Genomic DNA, 18,250 nt, shown 5'->3' with positions numbered 1-18,250 from the left:
CATGGAAAGTGTCCCTGCTTCCTGGGAGCCCTCCACGGTCTGTAATATCTGTGAATTGTCCTTCAAAACAGATCAGGTTCTCTTACAGTACCTGAAGGACAGTCACAAACCTGGCAAAATGCCCTATGTCTGCCGTGTTTGCACTTACAGATTGTCAGCCTTTGCCAATGTAGAGGCGTATTTTAGAACATGGCATGGAAACATGAACAATTTGTTTGTCTGTTTTGCCTCAAAATGTTCAAATAGGTGACATCCTTTGTAAATCACGCTCGGAGGAACTGCAACAGGAGGGTCTTTCCATGTTGCAAGTGCTGGCTACAAAGTTTGAACGTGAAGGAAAAGACCGAGCACCAAACCAAGAATCATCAGTCATTCAAACAGCCAGAGCACTTGCCAGGGTTGCCTCCTGAAACAGAGGTCATGATCCAAAGTTCAGTTCAGCTGGGACTGAGAGAGACAGCATCCATCATTGTGAGGAACACTGACTCCCAAGGGCCACCCAGAAAACACACAAAAAAGATTGACTACGAGCACAAAATATTCCAGACATGCTGCAGCATGGGATCTGGCTAAAAAATTATGTTCTACCCACCTCCAGAAATTCAGAAAAGCCCCATTGAGGTTCAGCCAGCTGTACATAAAGACCCTGCCTGGCTCTTGTTGTTCAGTTGCTCAGTCGTGTCTGACTCCCTGTGACCCCATGAACTTCTGTATGCCACGCTTCCATGTCCATCATCATCCCCTGAGGCTTGCTCAGACTCATTCCGTTGGGTTGCTGACGCCACCCAATCATCTCATCCTCTGTCATGCCTTCTGCTGCTGCCTTCAATATTTCCCAGTATCAGGGGTTTTGTTTTGTTTTGTTTTCCCAATGAGCTGACTCTTCCCTTCAGGAGGTCAAAGTATTGGAGCTTCAGCATCAGTTTTTCCACTGAAGATTCAGGGTTGATTTCCCTTAGGATTGACTGGTTGGATCTCCTTGCAGTCCAAGGGACTCTCAAGAGTCTTCTCCATTCTCCAGCACCACAGTTTGAAAGGATCCATTCTTCAGCACTCAGCCTTCTTTATGGTGCAGCTCCTCCATCTGTACCTGACTCCTGGAAAAACCATAGCTTTGACTTTATGGACATTTGTTGGCAAAGTAATGTCTCTTTCTTTTAAACACTGCCTAGCTTTGTCACAACTTTTCTTCCAAGCAGTGAGCATCTTTTAATTTCGTGGCTGCAGTCACCATCTGCAGTGATTTTGGAGCTCAAGAAAATAAATTCTGTCACTGTTTCCATTGTTTCTTCATCTATTTTCCATGAAGTGATGAGACCTTTGCCTGTGTGAACCACAACAAACTGGAAAATTCTTAAAGAGATGGGAATACCAGACCATCTGACCTGCCTCCTGAGAAATCTGTATGCAGGTCAAGAAGCAACACTTAGAACTGGACATGGAACAAGCGACTGGTTCCAAATAGGGAAAGGAGTACGTCAGGATTATATACTGTTGCCCTGCTTATTTAACTTAAACGCAGAGTACATCATGAAAAACACTGGGCCAGATGAAGCACAATCTGGAATCAAGATTGCTGGAGAAACAGCGACAACCTCAGATATGCAGATGATGTCACCCTAAGGGCAGAAAGTGAAGAGCCTCTTGATGGTGGCAAAAGAGGAGAGTGAAAGGCTGGCTTAAAACTCAAATTTCAAAAGACGAAGATCACAACGTCTGGTCCCATCACTTTATGGCAAAGAAATGGTGAACAACTGAAAATAACAGCACGTTTGATTTTCTTGGACTCCAAAATCACTGTGGATGGTGAATGTAGCCACAAAATCAAAGGAAGCTAGCTCCTTGGAAGAAAGCTATGGCAATCATAGACAGCATTAAAAAAGAAAAAAAAAAAAAAGCTAAGGCATCACTCTGCTGACCAAAATTCTTATAGTCGAAGCTATGGTGGTTCAGACAGTAAGGAATTCACTTGCAATGTGGGAGACCTGGGTTCATTCATGGGAAGGACATCCCTGTAGTCCGGTGGAAATACTCGGTGCTCCCAGATTAGGGCATCCAAGTTCATTCCTTCGTCAGGGCATTAGATCTCACATACTGCAACTAAAAATACCACATGTGACAATTAAAATTCCTGCTCCCACATGCTACAATGAAGATTGAAGGGTCCTTGTGCTGGAACTAAAAACAAGCACAGCCAAGTAAATGAACAAATATTTGAAAGAAAGAAAGAAAGAGGTATGAGAATTCCCTGTTGCTTCAGTGGTTCGGACTTGATGCTTTCACGGTCAATGGCCAGGGTTCAACACCTGGTTGTGGAACTAAGATCCCACAGCTTCTGTGGCATGACCAAACAAAACCCCAGAAAGATAACTGAGGAGTACAGAACTCCCAAAGTTTGAAAATGAAGCAATGGCACTGCACACAGGCTGAGGATAGAGTAAGGATTGCCAGGAACCCAAAGTGCAAAAGCGGCACCTCTGCAATTCACAAGCCTCTTTAATGTTGTGGTTTAGGCTTCTCCTTCTCCTGCTTCTGAACCTAAATAACTTATTGCTCCTAAGAGAAATTGTTATGGGAAAAACATTATTTGAACTGAATGATAGTGAAAATAGCAAATTTTTGAGACAGAGCTAAAGCAGTTTCATGTGTTAATATGCATCACATTTGAAAAGAAGAAAGGTTGGAAAAACAATGACCTAAGTCAGTGCTATTCACAGACCTTTCTGCAGCAATAGAAAACATTTTCATAATTGTTACATGTATTCCCTCATAAGGGCGATCAGCTTTTCACATATATAAATGCTTATGTTTCTTTTCTTTTCTGTGAGGTGTTCTGTTTATATCCTTTATCTGTATATTCAGATGGAGTATTCATCCAGCAGGGTTTGTTTTCTTTCTTTGTTTGTTTTTTTTTTTTTTTTGCCTTGCGGTGAGGATTAATGGATCTTAGATCTTCAACCAGGGGTTGACTCTCTGCCCCCTGGAAGCACAAATCTCTAACAACCCGATCATTAAGGAATCCTCAGTAAAATATATTTTCTATGTCCGTGTCTAATATGCCACTTTGCAAATGTTAAAATGTAGCCAGTGTGACTGCGGTATTAAATCTTTGTGTGTGTTCAGCGGCTTCAGTCTGTCCAACTCTTTGCGACCCCATCAGTGTAGCGCACCAGGCTCCTCTGAACCCACATCTTTTACATCTCCTGTATTGGCAGGCAGGTACTTTACCACTAGCACCAACTGGGAAACCTATTAAATCTTTACTTTAATTAATTTAACATTAAAAGATATGGCTAGAAGGATCAGATCTTCCTTACAAAGGCGTTTCAATTAACTTGTATACTCAGTAATTTGTGTATCTCTTCGATATTTTCCTCAAGATGAGATTCCATGCCCCTCCCTAAATGTAGGCTGTGTTTAGCGGCTTGTTTCCAAGAACCGAATATGTCAGCAGGAAGGAGACAACTTTCTAGCAGACGAACTAGTGGTAGGTCATATTGATAGTATGAATCCTTGATGGGAGATGATGAGAAAGATATTTTGCCTTGGAGGTATAGTTCTACAATTATATAAACCCCAGGGCAATCAGGAGAAACATCCCAAACCCATATAGAGAGTCATTCTGCAAAATACCTGTCCCTGAAGGACTCCTGAAAACTGTCAAAAGGCTTGAAAAACAAGGAAAGTTTAAGAAACAGCTATAGACCAGAGTAAGCTAAGGGAGGTATCTGTAGCTTCTTGCCCTATATTCTCATGCAGTTCAGTATTCTATATGGGACTATGAAACTAGGAAAGAACATTTGTGGAAAAACTGGTAAAATTTGAGAAAACCCTGGAACTTAGTTAAAGGTACCCTACTGAAAGATGCTGGAATAATTGTGAAGCATAAAGGAAGTCATTTCACATACACACATTTCAGACATTGCAAGTGTTTTTTCTACACAACACCCACTTCATTTTGACTTCACGGAGATGGAAATCTGAAGTACGGCATACTTAACGGAAATCTTCGAATACAAAGGATCAATAATATTTAGACTGTGTCATCTGACTATAATGCAATAATGAGAAATTGACCAAGAAACGTCTTTGAAAATGCCATTCACTTGGAAAATACAAATAACTATCTTAACACATATCTCTATGGAATTTTCATGCAAGCATCCTGGAGCAGATTGTCATTATTTTCTCCAGGGGATCCTCCTGACCCGGGATCGAACCCAGGCCTTTTGTGTCTCCTGCATTGGCTGGAAAGCGATTTACCAGTTGAATGACCAGGGAAGCCCATGCAATATTTAGGCTTGTCTTTAGAAGAGAATATTAGGATATACTCGGACGTGAATGATAATGAACAGCCTATTCGCAAAAATTGCGGGACACAGTTAAAGTTGTACGGAGAAACAATGGAAAGAGTAATAGACTTTATTTTCTTGGGGTCCAAAATGATTGTGGGTGGTGAATGCAGCCATGAGCTTAAAAGATATGTGGCCCTTGGAAGAAAAGCTATGACAAGCCTAGACAGCCTAGTAAAAAGCAGAGACATTTCTTTGCTGACAAAGTCCATCTAGTCACAGCTATGCTTTTCCCCACAGTCATGTATGGATGTGACAGCTGGACCGTAAAGAAGGTGGAGTGCCGAAGAACTGATGCTTTTGAACTGTGGTGTTGAAGACTCTCGAGAGTCCCTTGGACAGCAAGATTCAACCAGTCAATCCTAAGGGAAATCAACTCTGAATATTCACTGGAAGGACTGATGCTGAATCTGACGATCCAATAGTTTGGCCACCTGATGGGAAAAGCCAACTCATTGGAAACCACCTTGATGCTGGGAACGACTGAGGGCAAGAGAAGAAGTGGGCGGCGATGGATGAGATGTTCGGATGGTATCACCAACTCAATGGACATGAGTTTGAGCAAAGTCCAGGAAACAGTGAAGGACAGGAAAGCCTGGTGTGCTGCATGCAGTCCATGGCGTTGCAAAGAGTCCAACATGACTGAGGGACTGAACAACAACAACAAATTAAGGTAAATTTATAGCATTAGATACAAGAGAAATGAGAGTTACAAACAGTTATCTCAAAAAGTTGTAAAGATGAGCAACAGAACAAACTTATAGCGATGTGAAGGAATGAAATTAGTAAAGAATGAAAAATGAATATATTAGAGAAGAAAATAATGTAACAAAACCAAAACTTTATCCTCCCATAGGAGATCTCAACGGTCTACTAGGAGACTTCCAGCAGCACAGGGCATTTAAAAAAGACTCTGTGAAGGGCCAAAGAAGAAATATTTTAGGCTTTGCGAATATGATCATTGGCCATTAAGTTTTCAGCCATAGACAACAACGAAAGAAACTGGCAAGTCCCTGTTCCAAATTTAAGGACTCCGAAAACTGAATTTCACACAATTTCCACGTCAGAAAATAAAAGTCTTTTCGGTTTTCCTCAGCCATTAAAAGCGTAAAGCTCTAAAATTAAAAAGAAGAAGAAGAAGAAGTAAAGCTCATTCTCAGCTCACAATAGACAGTGCAAAAACAGGGGCAGGCTGCCCTGCCTTGATTGAAATGGAATTCCAAGAGGAGGGGCGCCAAGATTCACTGTAAGGTCAAGTTCCTTAAGCAAAGAACTGGCTTAAGGGAGGTCACCCCTGAGGGCTGTGAGTGCCGGACACCATCACTGGACTCCCCTGGTAGACTCGGAGGCCGTTCTCAGCCCTGTGCCCTGGCGACTGTGCCATCTGTTTTTTCTTTCTTCGCGTTTGGTGAGCTGAGCAATCTTGACCCAATACTCTTTTGAGATTCAGATTCAGCCTGACCACGCCCACAGGGGGTGCTTTTACGGGGTGGGGGGAGGGGGTGGTGGTGGGGTGTCCATCGCGCGCGCATGCGCCCAACTCAGCCTCGCGGCCAATCAGATGGCAGGAGCCGACACCTGGCAGCCAATCATCGGAGTCAGCCCGCTCGCCTGTAGGGGGAGCTGAGGCGGCGCCCCAGACCTGAGGAAGCATCTTCCCGTCCGACTCGCCTCGTCATCCCCTCGGGCTGGCCTCCTCAGGCTTGATCTGGGAACTGCCTAAGGCAGGTGAGCCGCAGGCAGTTCTGTCTCCTCCGTCAACGGGGGCTGGTAAGGACTGGAGCGTGGTTCAGCCTAAGAGGTGCCTGACGGCTAAAGGGAGGGTTTCTCGGGTCCCCACTCGCAGGAGGCCTTGCTCGGTGGGGCGGCTGCTGAGGGCCCGCGGGCCCTCAGGAGGGAGCGTGCGGCAGGACCCACAGGCCTCAGGCGCCTTTCGCCCTCTCTCCTCTCTAGTCTGGGCGGGCTCAGCTCTCCAGCAGCTTTCCGGCCCGGGGGTGGGTGGCACAAGTCAGCTCGCGGAAAGGGCCTCTTAGGCCCCTGGCCCCGGGCACCACCCCCAGCTCTCCTGTGGAACCTAATGATTTAAACACACACACACACAAATCTTCACGGCCCAACCCGGTCCTGCACCCAGGCATAGTCAGGCGAGCGCAGCAAAAAAAAAAAGAAAAAAAATCGATCTAGTGGCCTCTTCACTGCCCTGGTGCTTTGGTCGTTTTCCTGTTTCCTCGGCCTCTCCTCAGACTCCAGGGCTGCCCCGTCCCTGGGGGCCCCGAGATTCAGGCCTTTGGTTCGGGAAGTTGGCAGATGAGGTATTTGTTTGTTTGTTACTGAGAGAAGGGAGGTGGGAGGAAGAAGCTCAGGGCAAAGGAGTTCAATCACTTGGTCTGGTTGAGTGTGAGACGCCTGGTCAGCATCCGTAGGGTAGGACCAGGTAGGGCCTGGGGGGATAGAATGTTCCCGGAACAGGGGACTCACCCTGGCCGTTTCCTCTGCTTGTCCCCAGGATGTGACCGTGTGCTGCCTGGGAGGTCTCAAGCGCTCAGGACTTCAGTGGGCCCCTGAGGTAAGGTGACAGACATCTTTACAACAAGGGACAAAGGTGTGGCTTTCTTACTTTGCGTTTTTCTCCTTTCATTCGTCGGCTGACACGTTGCTGTTGAGAGAGAGTATTCCTGATTGGGGATTACCTGACCCTGATTGCGGGTGCTGACTTCAGGGCCATCATGGTTTCAGGTTTGCAGCTTTCTGAGTGGCAAGCTTAAAAACAGGCATGGTGACGCGCTTTCGCCTGCCTTCTTGAAAGAAAAAAAGTAAGAGCACCATGGGTCTTAAGCTGTGTAGAGTTGACTCCTGCCACTTGGTGAGGCTAAAATGGGGCAATGCACATATCCTAAGGTTTTAGCTAGCAAAGCAAAGCAATGCAGGTGTGGGGTTCCCTGGTGGCCTGGTGATTAGGATTTTGGGTTTTCACTGCAGTGGTCTGGATTCAGTCTCTGGTCAGGGAACTGGGACCCCACAAGCCAAACAGCATGGCCAAATGAATGAATGAATTCGGTGGTTCATTCAGAGAAATTATCCTGTGATTTAACATGTTCACTGTGAGATTACTTGCTCATTTCTGTACCCTTAAGGGCTTTTCTTCATTAAGTAAGTGAACTCCACTGGATGGGGGTGAGTCACCATCTCAGTTCATTTCATGCGAGTAAACAAGATCATAGGAAGCTCTATGCCCAGCCACTTGTGCCTACAGCTGTGTTGTATACTTATCTTGCTGGTACAGCTTTGAACTTCACCGCATGTTTTGTTTTGGTCACAACATGTGGCTTCATAGGATATTAGTTCCCCAGCCAGGGATCGAACACAGGATCCTGGCAGTGAGAGGGCTGAGTCCTAACCAAACCACTGGACTGCCAGGCAACTCCTGTGTTTTGGTGCTGTGGATAGGGGTGTGTGTGTGTGTGTGTGTGTGTGTGTGTGTCTTGATTTTAGCTATATTTATAGGAGAACTGATCTGTGTGTAAGTATGATGTGAATGGTATTAGAACTTGAAATGTTTGTGTTGTACATATGATCTCAAAATGGAATAGTTTGAAAGAACTTACCACTTGTTATCTCTTGGCCTAGGATCTCTCCTGAGGTAGTAGTCAAGCTTTTGTCTGGCTTGGCAACCTCTGAAGACTTAGCTAGTTGAATCTAAGCTCTCTCACTTGTCTGTACTCTTGAAGCCTCAGTTCCTCCTTCTGTGGGCCTCTCCAAGGGGCTTCTCTTGTGGAGGCTGCTGTCTTTACTCAGAATGAGTGATTCAGGAAAGTACTTGCACCCATGATAAAGTGCAGAGTTTTTTTGAGATGTTACACATCTGCTCTTGTGTATTTGCTTAGTCTCACAGGTCTACCCTGTGATAGATTGAGAGAGAACTACACAGGGGTAGGAATATCAGGAGATTGAATTCAGTTGAAGGCTGGTTACCATACCCATTAATCCACTATGCCAGCCTTTTTTTTTAATATGATCTCAGCTCTGTCAATGTGAGCAAATTATTCGGCTTGTGTACCCTTCTTGTGTGCTGCTACTGCTGCTAAGCCGCTTCAGTCGTGTCTGACTCTGCAGTCTCATGGACAGCCACCCACAAGGCTCCCCCTTTTCTGGGATTCTCCAGGCAAGAATGCTGGAGTGGGTTGCCATTTCCTTCTCCAGTGCATGAGAGTGAAGTCGCCCAGTCGTGTCCAACCCTTCGAAACCCCATGGACTGCGGCCTACCAGGCTCCTCCACCTGTGGGATATTCCAGGCCAGAGTACTGGTTTGGGTTTCCATTGCCTTCTCCAGCTTGTGTGCTCTTGTGGTTTGATGTACTCAATTCCTGATCTGCTCATTTCTAGACCTACTCATTTCTTGATATTCTAGCAAGTCTCCTCTTTGTCCTCCTGGATTAAGGTTTCTGTTTCTCTGGATGGTTCCCATCAGCAAACAGACTGACTATAACGTGACCTGTCGTTAAAAATCCATTTTTTGGTGACAGCTCCTGCTTCTGCTGCTTTTATTTCATATTTGCTTGTTATAGAACTCTGCAGAGTTGTTCCTAGACTTTGTTATCTCGAGTTCTCTCATTTTCCCATAAAGCCACTCTTGTCAAGGCCACAGGTGAATTCAAATGTTTAACTCAGTGGTGAACTTTTAATTGTTATTTTATTTAATTTGTTGGCAACCTTTATCAGAGTAGTTCATTTCCTCCTCCCTGAAAAAAATGTTTCACTTGGATTACAGAGTGCTTCTCTTTCCTGCTTGTCTTCCACCTACAGTTCCCCACATACAATGTGTGACCTTTGTGTCTGGCTTTATTCAGATGTCGTATTTTCTTTTTAAGTATTTATTTATTTAGCTATGTGGCATGTGGGATCTTAGTTCCCAGACCAGGGATGGCACCTGTGGAGAGTCTTAAACCCTGGATCGCCAGGAAAGTCCCCTCGTTTGTGTACTTTCAAGATTCATCGTGTTCATGCTTGTATAGCAGTGAATGTTTTTATTTTATTTTTATGGCTGAATATGGTATATGAATATGGTAAATGGCTTCCATGCAGTCCATTTTGAGCATATACCACAGTTTGTTTATCCATTCGTCAATGAATGGATAATACGTGGATGGTGTACTCTTTGTGGCTATTGCGAGTAATGTTGCTGTGAACACTGATTTTGCATGGACTGAACATTTTCAGTGTTGGTGCATATATACAAAAGAGGGAAATTCCTGGATCATATCTCTACTCTATATTTAATTTTTGAGGTACTGACCAACCACTTTTGCAAGAGTGGTTGTACCATTTTATAGCAATTACCTCAACAATATCATGAAGATTCCTTTTCTCCACATCTTCTGCAGCACTTGTTATTATTCGTCCTTTTGATTGGGTGTGAAGTAGTCTGGTGTGAAGTAGTATCTCAGTGAGACTGATTGACATTTTGCTCAGGGCTTCCCTGGTGGCTCAGAAGGGAAAGTGTCTGCCTGCAAGGTAGGAGACCTGGGATCAATTCCTGGGTGGGGAAGATCGCCTTGAGAAGGAAATGATAATCCACTCCAGCACTCTTGCCTGGAAAATCCCATGAATGGAGGAGCCTGGTAGACTGCAGTCCATGGGGTTGCAAAGAGTCGGAAATGTCTATTCAAATTCTTTTCCTGGTTATTAAATGCTTTTCTGTTTTTAATTGTTGTAGAAAACCTCTAAGTTAAATTTTTACCATTTTAACCATTTTTGCATTCTAAGTATTTTGCACACTTTCATCAGCCTTTTGGAGAAAGAAATGGCAACCCACTGCAAATCTGATGGAGAAGGGAACGTGGTGAACTTTAGTCCCTGGGGATGCAACGTTGGGCACAACTGAGTGACTAAGACATATACACACACGTAGTCACAGTGTTGATTTGTTGTTGTTGTCATTGTTTTAGCTGTGTTGTGCAGCTTGAATGACAGTTCCCTGGTTGAGAATCATACCCAGGCCCCTGATAGGACACTGTGGAGTCCTAACCTCTGAACTACCAGAGAATTCCTTATCACATTGTTATGAAACAGATCTCTACACCTTTACAGCTTGCAAAATCGAAACTCTGTACCCATCACCTGTCCCATTAAACAGCAACTCCTCTTTTCTTGCCCGTTGACCTAGACCATGGACTCCATCATTCTTTTTTGTTTCCTCTCTATTGCTTGACTGTGTTAGCTATTTCATGCAAGTAGAAACTTACAGTATTTGTCTTTTTGTACGACTGGCTTATTGCATTTGGCTTGATGTCTGAAATGATCATGCATGTTGTAGCATGTGACAGAATTTTCTCTATATGGCTAAATAATATTTCATTGTGTGTATATATCACATTTGATGGACATTTCGATGCTTCCACCTCTTAGTTGTTGTGCTTCGTGCTGCTGTGAGCACAGCTCTGCAGATATCCCAAGACCCCATGTTAACTTCTTTTGATTTTATATCCGGAAGTGGAACTGCTGAATCATGTATCAGGTCTAGTTTTTTAGTTTTTTGAGGAGCCTTTAAACTGTTTTCTGTAGCAGTTGCACCATTTTAAAATCTATCTATAGCACACAAGGATCCAGTTTCTGTATGTGCTTGCCAACAGTTGTCCTTTCCTTTCCTTCATATGTAAACACACACATATGCACATACAATTTTTTCATACCCTGTTCCATGATTGTTTATCACAAATTATGAATATAGTTCCTTGTGATATACAGTACGCTGTTATTTCTCTCTTGTATATATTATAGTTTGCATCTGCTAATCACCAGCTCCCAATCTGTGCCTACCCCAACTTTCCCCTCTGGGGAATCACATAGTGTGCTCTCTATGTCTGTGAGTCTGTTTCTGTTTCATAGATAAGTTCATTTGTGTCATATTTTAGAGTCCATGTAAGTGATACCATATGATATTTGTCTTTCTCTCCTTTTTATTATTTTTATTTGTACTTTATTTTATTTTACAACACTGTGTTGGTTTTGCCATACATTGACATGAATCCACCACAGGTGTACATAAGTTCCCAATCCTGACCCCCCTCCCACCTCCCACCCCATATCATCTCTCTGGATCATCCCTGTGCACCAGCCCCAAACATCCTGTATCCTGCATCAAACATAGACTGGCGACTACCTTACATGATAGTGTACATGTTTCAGTGCTATTCTCCCAAATTATCCCACCCTCTCCCGCTCCCTCAGAGTCCAAAAATCTGTTCTATACATCTGTGTCTCTTCTGCTGTCTCTCATGCAGGGTTATCATTACCATCTTTCTAAATTCCATATATATGTGTTAGTATACTGTATTGGTGTTTTTCTTTCTGGCTCACTTCACTGTGTATAATCGGCTCCAGTTTCATCCGTCTCATTAGAATTGACTCCTATAAAGTCTGCAAGCAATAAATGCTGGAGAGGGTGTGGAGAAAAGGGAACCCTCTTACACTGTTGGTGGGAATGCAATCTAGTGCAGCCACTATGGAGAACATTGTGGAGATTCCTTAAAAAATGGCAAATAGAACTGCCATATGACCCAGCAATCCCACCGCTGGGCATACACACTGAGGAAACCAGAATTGAAAGAGACACATGTACCCCGGTGTTCATCGCAGCACTGTTTATAATAGCCAGGACATGGAACAACCTAGATGTCCACCAACAGATAAATGGATCAGAAAGCTGTGGTACATATACACAATGGAGTGTTACTCAGCCATTCAAAAGAATATATTGTCTTCCTCTTTCTGACTTCCTAAGTATTCTTTTGAATGCTAGTGTAGATTCAAGTATTTACTCAACAACATTTGTTGCTACAGTGTAAAATGTGGTTGACTTTTAAAATATTTGTCTTCTATTCTGCAAGCTTTATATTAATTCTAATACTTGGGTTTTCTTCAAGATTTTCTATATACAAATGTATGTTATCTCCAATATACTTTGATTTTTACTTTCCATTCTGAAGGCGGTTTTTTGTTTTTTCATTGTTTTTTTTTTTTTTTAAACTACAGCAACAATTCTCTTTTGTTACCTGATTGCTCTGGTTGTAAAACTGCCAGTATAATGTTGAGCCAAAGTGTGTAATAGACTTCCTTGTGTTGTTCCCAGTCTTAGAGGGAAAGCTTTCAGTTTTTCATTCTTAAGTATGATGTTAGCTGTGGGTCTTTTTACAGGTGCCCTTTGATTGAGAAAGTTCTCTTCTGTTCTTAATTATTAAGTGTTCTTTTAACCCTGGTTATGAAAAGGTGCTAGATTCAAGGAAATGCTTTTTCTTCAGGCAGATGTGTTATTTGTTTTATTGTTTTAAAATGGCATAATGTTGGTGACTTTCCTATCATGAACCAACTTTGCATACCTCCCTAAATCCCATGTGATCATGGTATACAGTCTTGTTTATATGCTGTTGAATTTTGTTTGCAAGTATTTTGTTTTGGACTCTTTCACCTGTATTCATGAGGGATATCAGGTGTGTGTGTGTGTGTGTGTGTGTGTGTGTGTGTGAGTGATATCTCTGTCTGATATTGGTATGAGAGAAAGACTGGCATCACTTTGCCTGCTATGTGTGGAAGAGACATGTGGCATAAAGGATGAAGCATTGTTGGATTGAAGTTTAGCCAGGATTAGAGGGAGAAAGTTAGGATATATCAGTGTGGAATTGGGGTGAGATTATCAAAGAGAGCCCATTCTCCTTTTCCTAGGCCTGTGTTAAGTGCTTGACATTGAATTATGCTGTCTGTTAATTAGGTATAGATAGATTATACTTTGAATTTGCTACCTATTTTGTTTGTTAACATTTATGAAATTAGAATTTGTGAATCGGTTGTAATGTGCATTTAAGATCCATTTTCTTCCATTTTTACTACAAAACAGATGCCATTGAATAGCTGATGCCTTTTAAAAAAGCTGTTAACCTTAAGTCTAAGAAATAAGCATGTTTGTCTTTAAGATACAGAAACACATTTAAAAGTTACAAATTTGCCCAAGAAGACACAACTGGTGTGTGGTTAAGTTAGAATTCCAACTTAATCTCCTATGACTCCAAAGTCCATGCTTCGAAACGCTGTAGAACAATGTTTTTGTAAAAATACTCATCCTTTACATGTGATTTCACCTAATGATCAGTGTGGCGGGTTTTTTTTATTTTTCCTCTTTATTTTTTTAAGTAGAAGAGGTTAAAGTGAACATGCGACAAAGCTATGATTCTAGAGCCATGGAGACTTGTAGTCGTAGGTTTTTTAGCTGTCATTGAGTCTGGTTGACACTCAGTGTCTTTGTCTGTAAGATAAGGGTGTGTATAAGTACTCTAGAGTTTTGGAGATAATCAAATAGCCCATTTTTCTGTACTTAACTAATCTGTAGTATGTTTACACTTAGGTGGCAGTTTGTATAAAGGAAGCACTGGGACTTGTGGCCGCGCCCTCTAAGAATAAAAAAGTATTAAAAATATGGAACTCCCATGTATGTTACGTGAAGAAGAACAAGAGCCAGAAGTACAGAAAAGGGAGGGAGAGACCAAACAAGTAGATGATGATGATGATGATGAAGTGATCTTGGTTGGAGTGGAACATGGAAATGAAGATGCTGACGTGATCTTTGTTGGGATGAGCTCAGCTTCAAAACCAGTCGTTTCAAACATACTGAACAGAGATACCCCAGGTTCTTATTCAAGGAGAAAAAGGTGTGGTCACTTCAGGAGAGGTAACGCTCACAGATTACAGCCTGTTAGTCATGTGACTCCTACATCAGAAGCAAAGACTGTCTTGCCAGTGTCTGACTCTGACTCAAGATCAACAGGTAGTCCTATTATTATTGAACCTCCGTCTCAAGCTGATTATAAAAATCTTTCACCACAAATAGTGCCTGATTGCTTTTCGAAGGAGTTATGTTCTTCTTTCATTACCTTCACAAGGTCATTGCAGCATCCAGTAGAAACAGCAGTTTCTGCAGGAGATATGAATAAAAGTCCTCATGTATCAAAGCGAGTTTCCCCTTGTGAAACAAATCGCAGAAATCCCAGAAGGCCTAAACTCAGTGATGGCATTGTAGGGGAACATTCTTTAGGTTTTTCCCCATCAGGTTTTTTTCATACAGAGACCACTCAGCAAAGCACACCAGACCGTGTCCATACCTCACTAGGCCATGTTCAGAATGGAGAACCTTGTCCAACACCTTTTCCAAAGGACAGTGTTCATTGCAAGCCTGTAAGACCTTTAGGGGAAAGTGGACAGACAAAAACTGATTTTCCAAGTTTGGCAAGTCCAAACAAAATTGGTGATCCCACAGAAGGAAATCTGATTGTGTTACTTCGTGACTTCTACTATGGCGAGCATGGAGGAGTTGGGCAGCCAGAAGCGAAGACCCACACGGCGTTTAAATGCCTCAGCTGCTTGAAAGTTCTAAAAAATGTCAAGTTTATGAATCACATGAAGCACCATTTGGAACTTGAGAGGCAGAGAGGTGACAGCTGGAAAACCCACACCACCTGCCAGCACTGCCTCCGCCAGTTTCCTACTCCCTTCCAGCTGCAGTGTCACATTGAAAGTGTCCACACGGCCCAGGAGCCCTCCGCAGTCTGTCACATCTGTGAGTTGTCCTTTGAGACAGATCAGGTTCTCTTAGAGCACATGAAAGACAATCATAAGCCTGGTGAAATGCCCTATGTATGCCAGGTTTGCAGTTACAGATCATCATTTTTTGCAGATGTGGATGCATATTTCAGAGCATACCATGGTAACACTAAGAAATTACTTTGCCCGTTTTGTCTCAAAATTTTTCAAACTGCAACAGCATACAGACGTCATCATCGAGGGCACTGGGAAAAGAGTTTTCACCAGTGTTCCAAATATCGGCTACAGTTTTTAACTTCCAAAGAGGAGAGGGAGCACAAGACCCAGTGTCATCAAATGTTTAAGAAGCCTAAGCAGCTAGAAGGATTGTCTCCTGAAACAAAAATTGTTATTCAGGTATCACTGGAACCCCTTCAGCCAGGATTGGTGGAAGTAGCATCCATTACTGTGAACACATCTGATTTTGAATCATCACCCCCCAAATCTAAAAGGAGGAGGTCAAAAAAAGAAAAATAATAGTTAATTCTGCCTTCAGTAAGTCTGAAGCAAGTATTTCAGTCAAAGTTAAAAATCCCATTAAAAACAAAAAGATCAACTTATAGCATTATTCAGTAATATCAAATATAGGGAAACCGATGGGTAATTTATGTGATTTTGTTTTAAATAGAGGAAGTACAGTTTTGTTTGATCTGCATATTGAGATGTTATTTAAAAATCTATGATCTGTTTTTCGTGTAATTGTCTTAACATGTAAAAAGGATGTGTGCATGTGTGTGTGAGAGAGAGAGAATGAGAGAAGTGGAGAAAGGAAAAGTAAGAACCTATTTTGGTATTTGATGTTACTTGTAAGTTCGAAAGCTCTCCTATACATATAATCTGTAGAGTGTTTTAGCAACGTAATTTTGAAGTGTTTTCATGCCTTGCAGATCTCAGTATCAGCTATATAGCCAGACTTGAATGTCACTCTCTGAAGTGCCTCTTGGGCTGATCTAAGATAACCTGGCTCTGAAAGCGTGCAGTGGAGGTTGATGGAGAAGCTACGATGTGAGTTTGGACCAGACACGGGATTTAATCAGTGAAGAGCTGTGCCTTCGTGTCCCAGCTGAGGAAGAGGCATACATTCACTGCAGGCACAGAGCCAAGGGAGAAGGAACACTGTCTCAGAGTGCTTTCACCTAGCCCAGGGACATCTCAAGGATGCCAGCTGCTAAAATGACTGTGTTTGGTGAGAGACCCTGGCAAGCATGAAGCAGGCCCTGTGTAGCACTGACTGCAGTTGGAGAAGCAGAGATAGTTAATAGAATGAGACCTGGTGCCTGTGGACCTCCTGTTGAGTGAGCAAAAGGGGGATTTGATTCATTCTGTCCCCTTTCCCATTTGGCTGGCCTGTAGTCACAGTGAGGTCGGCATATCTGTGTCAGACACAGTAGCAAAGCAAATTAAAATTCCCAAAGGAAAATGAGCCTTGACGTCCACTTTGATTTGCGCTGGACCCATAGTTGTAACTGAAAAGGATCAAACAGAGGAAATCTGTTCAGCTTTTGAATTGGGCTAAATTGAGTTCTCTTACCCTTAAGCTACAATGGAGTTGTCCAAGAATCGTAAATATAGTGGACAAAAATAGTCCAGGGTGATTAAAGCCTTTTTGGAACTCTTCCTTCCAATTTCCAGTTACATGTGTCTTACCCGAGTTGACCATGTGAAGATTTCGGTTCTGTATCTTATCTTGCCTTGGACACAAATGTAGTAGGGTTAACAGCTAATTCTTTGCATGTGTAATTTCCCATTGTATCAAACTGATTGAGTTTCCGTCTTTCTTGACACAGTCTGATGTGCAAGAATTGTCTCATGTATTTCAGTAATTATCAGGTCATAGAGTTACCCTTCCTCTAATGTATCCAACCATCTAATCTGTGATTATACTTGTGGAAACTTTCTTTCTTGCGGTCTCCAAGGGCTCTTTCACAGACCTGTGGGGTAGCCTCTAAGTATTGGTGCCTGAACATCAGCGCACTTGGCTGCCTCTAGGTTCTTGGAGTTGAGTCTCCTCCTGCAGTTGAATGTCACCCCTTCTCCACTTCTGGCACGGATACCTAGCAATCTCTGTGCACCATTCCAGGAAGCTGGGATCCTGTCTGTAGACCTATGCCAGGAGCAACTCTCCGTTTCCTCTTCCTTTCTCCTCCTCTTTGTCTCTCGCCACTCTCCCCAGGCCTCAGTTTCTTTAAGTCCTCTAAGCTTTCACAAAATGCTGGAAAGAGATCATCACCAAGCGGTTAGCATCCTTCTCAGAACTGAAGAGGAAGGACTACAGATGATGAAGCTGCAGTGAATCTGTTGTCTCCATTTTAGGTATTTTCGTGAGTATAAATTCAAATTCAAATAAATTGTGTTTATTTATTCAAAGCTTGATTGATATATTGCACTTTGAATATTTTACTAGGCCTTTCTGGTTAGTTTATTTGGGCCAAAGCACTTTGCTAAGTGTCAGCTGAAACCACTTTTAGTTGTATAAAGAGTGTGTGTGTGTTCTGGTCTCACGTGAAAACTCTCTGTATAAATAAATATGCAGACTATTGCATATGTATCTGCTTTCTTCGATTTCTATAGTAAAAAATACGAAATGTTTTAGTTACGTGTTTTTACTGTTGCTTAGTATTATCAACACTGTTGCTGTTAGTTGCTGTGAAGTATGCTCCTAAGGACTACAAGTTGTATTTATTGCCAAATTAAAAGGTTCCCACAATATGGTCCCTGACTGCTTTCTCTCTTCCATTCTCTGTCTTCTACTGTACTATTTTCCCCACTAATGTACTCTTTTTGACAACACAGGCCTTGGTTTTCCTCCATCAAATTCCGTTTCTTGCCGATCCAGACTGCAAGTGTTGTTCTTCTGGAAATACTCTTCCCGTAGGCCTGCATGGCTCCCTTGTTTGAGCTTCACCAATGCTGTTCAAATAACACAATCAAATCTCCAACCCCCTCTCTTTCCTCCTCCTCCTTAAAGGCACTTGAAGTCTCTATCCTCTTCTTCCCTCTCCAGCCTAAATTTCCTAAATTTTCACACACACAAAAAAAAAGAAAAATGAAAAAGAGAAGAGATAATAACATCAGGGCTTTGCTTCTTAGAATTAACTTGAGTCAGTTTCTGTGCCTGCAAATCAAAGATAGTTAATAGTGAGTTGAATTCTTTCAGGAGCTTCCTCTGTTTTTCTTTTGATACCTCTATATTTTGTTCACACAATGACACTTTGTTTTCTTTACAAATTATTGAAGATGTGTCAAGATTATTATTTTGTTACTGCCCTTTG

General features: G+C 42.5%; 1 protein-coding gene across 3 annotated transcripts; it reads left to right on the top strand.

Annotated features, from left to right (window-relative positions):
- The first annotated feature begins 5,990 nt into the window (after positions 1 to 5,990).
- LOC132659042 (zinc finger protein 280B-like) lies at positions 5,991 to 18,032 on the top strand. Of its 3 annotated transcripts, XM_060408543.1 has the most exons (4): positions 5,999 to 6,122; positions 6,859 to 6,918; positions 13,747 to 15,335; positions 15,866 to 18,032. In XM_060408543.1, the coding sequence occupies exons 3-4, from the start codon at positions 13,818 to 13,820 to the stop codon at positions 15,884 to 15,886; spliced, it is 1,539 nt and encodes a 512-aa protein (XP_060264526.1). In that variant the 5' UTR covers positions 5,999 to 6,122; positions 6,859 to 6,918; positions 13,747 to 13,817; the 3' UTR covers positions 15,887 to 18,032. The 3 variants fall into 3 exon arrangements, with proteins under 3 accessions (XP_060264524.1, XP_060264525.1, XP_060264526.1); XM_060408541.1 differs by having other exon boundaries at positions 5,991 to 6,080; positions 13,747 to 18,032; XM_060408542.1 differs by having other exon boundaries at positions 5,991 to 6,122; positions 13,747 to 18,032.
- The last annotated feature ends 218 nt before the right edge of the window (positions 18,033 to 18,250 follow it).

The sequence above is a fragment of the Ovis aries genome, chromosome Y (assembly GCF_016772045.2).
Source record: "Ovis aries strain OAR_USU_Benz2616 breed Rambouillet chromosome Y, ARS-UI_Ramb_v3.0, whole genome shotgun sequence".
Classification (NCBI taxonomy): domain Eukaryota; kingdom Metazoa; phylum Chordata; class Mammalia; order Artiodactyla; family Bovidae; genus Ovis; species Ovis aries.
This window is presented reverse-complemented; position numbering and strand designations above follow the sequence as displayed.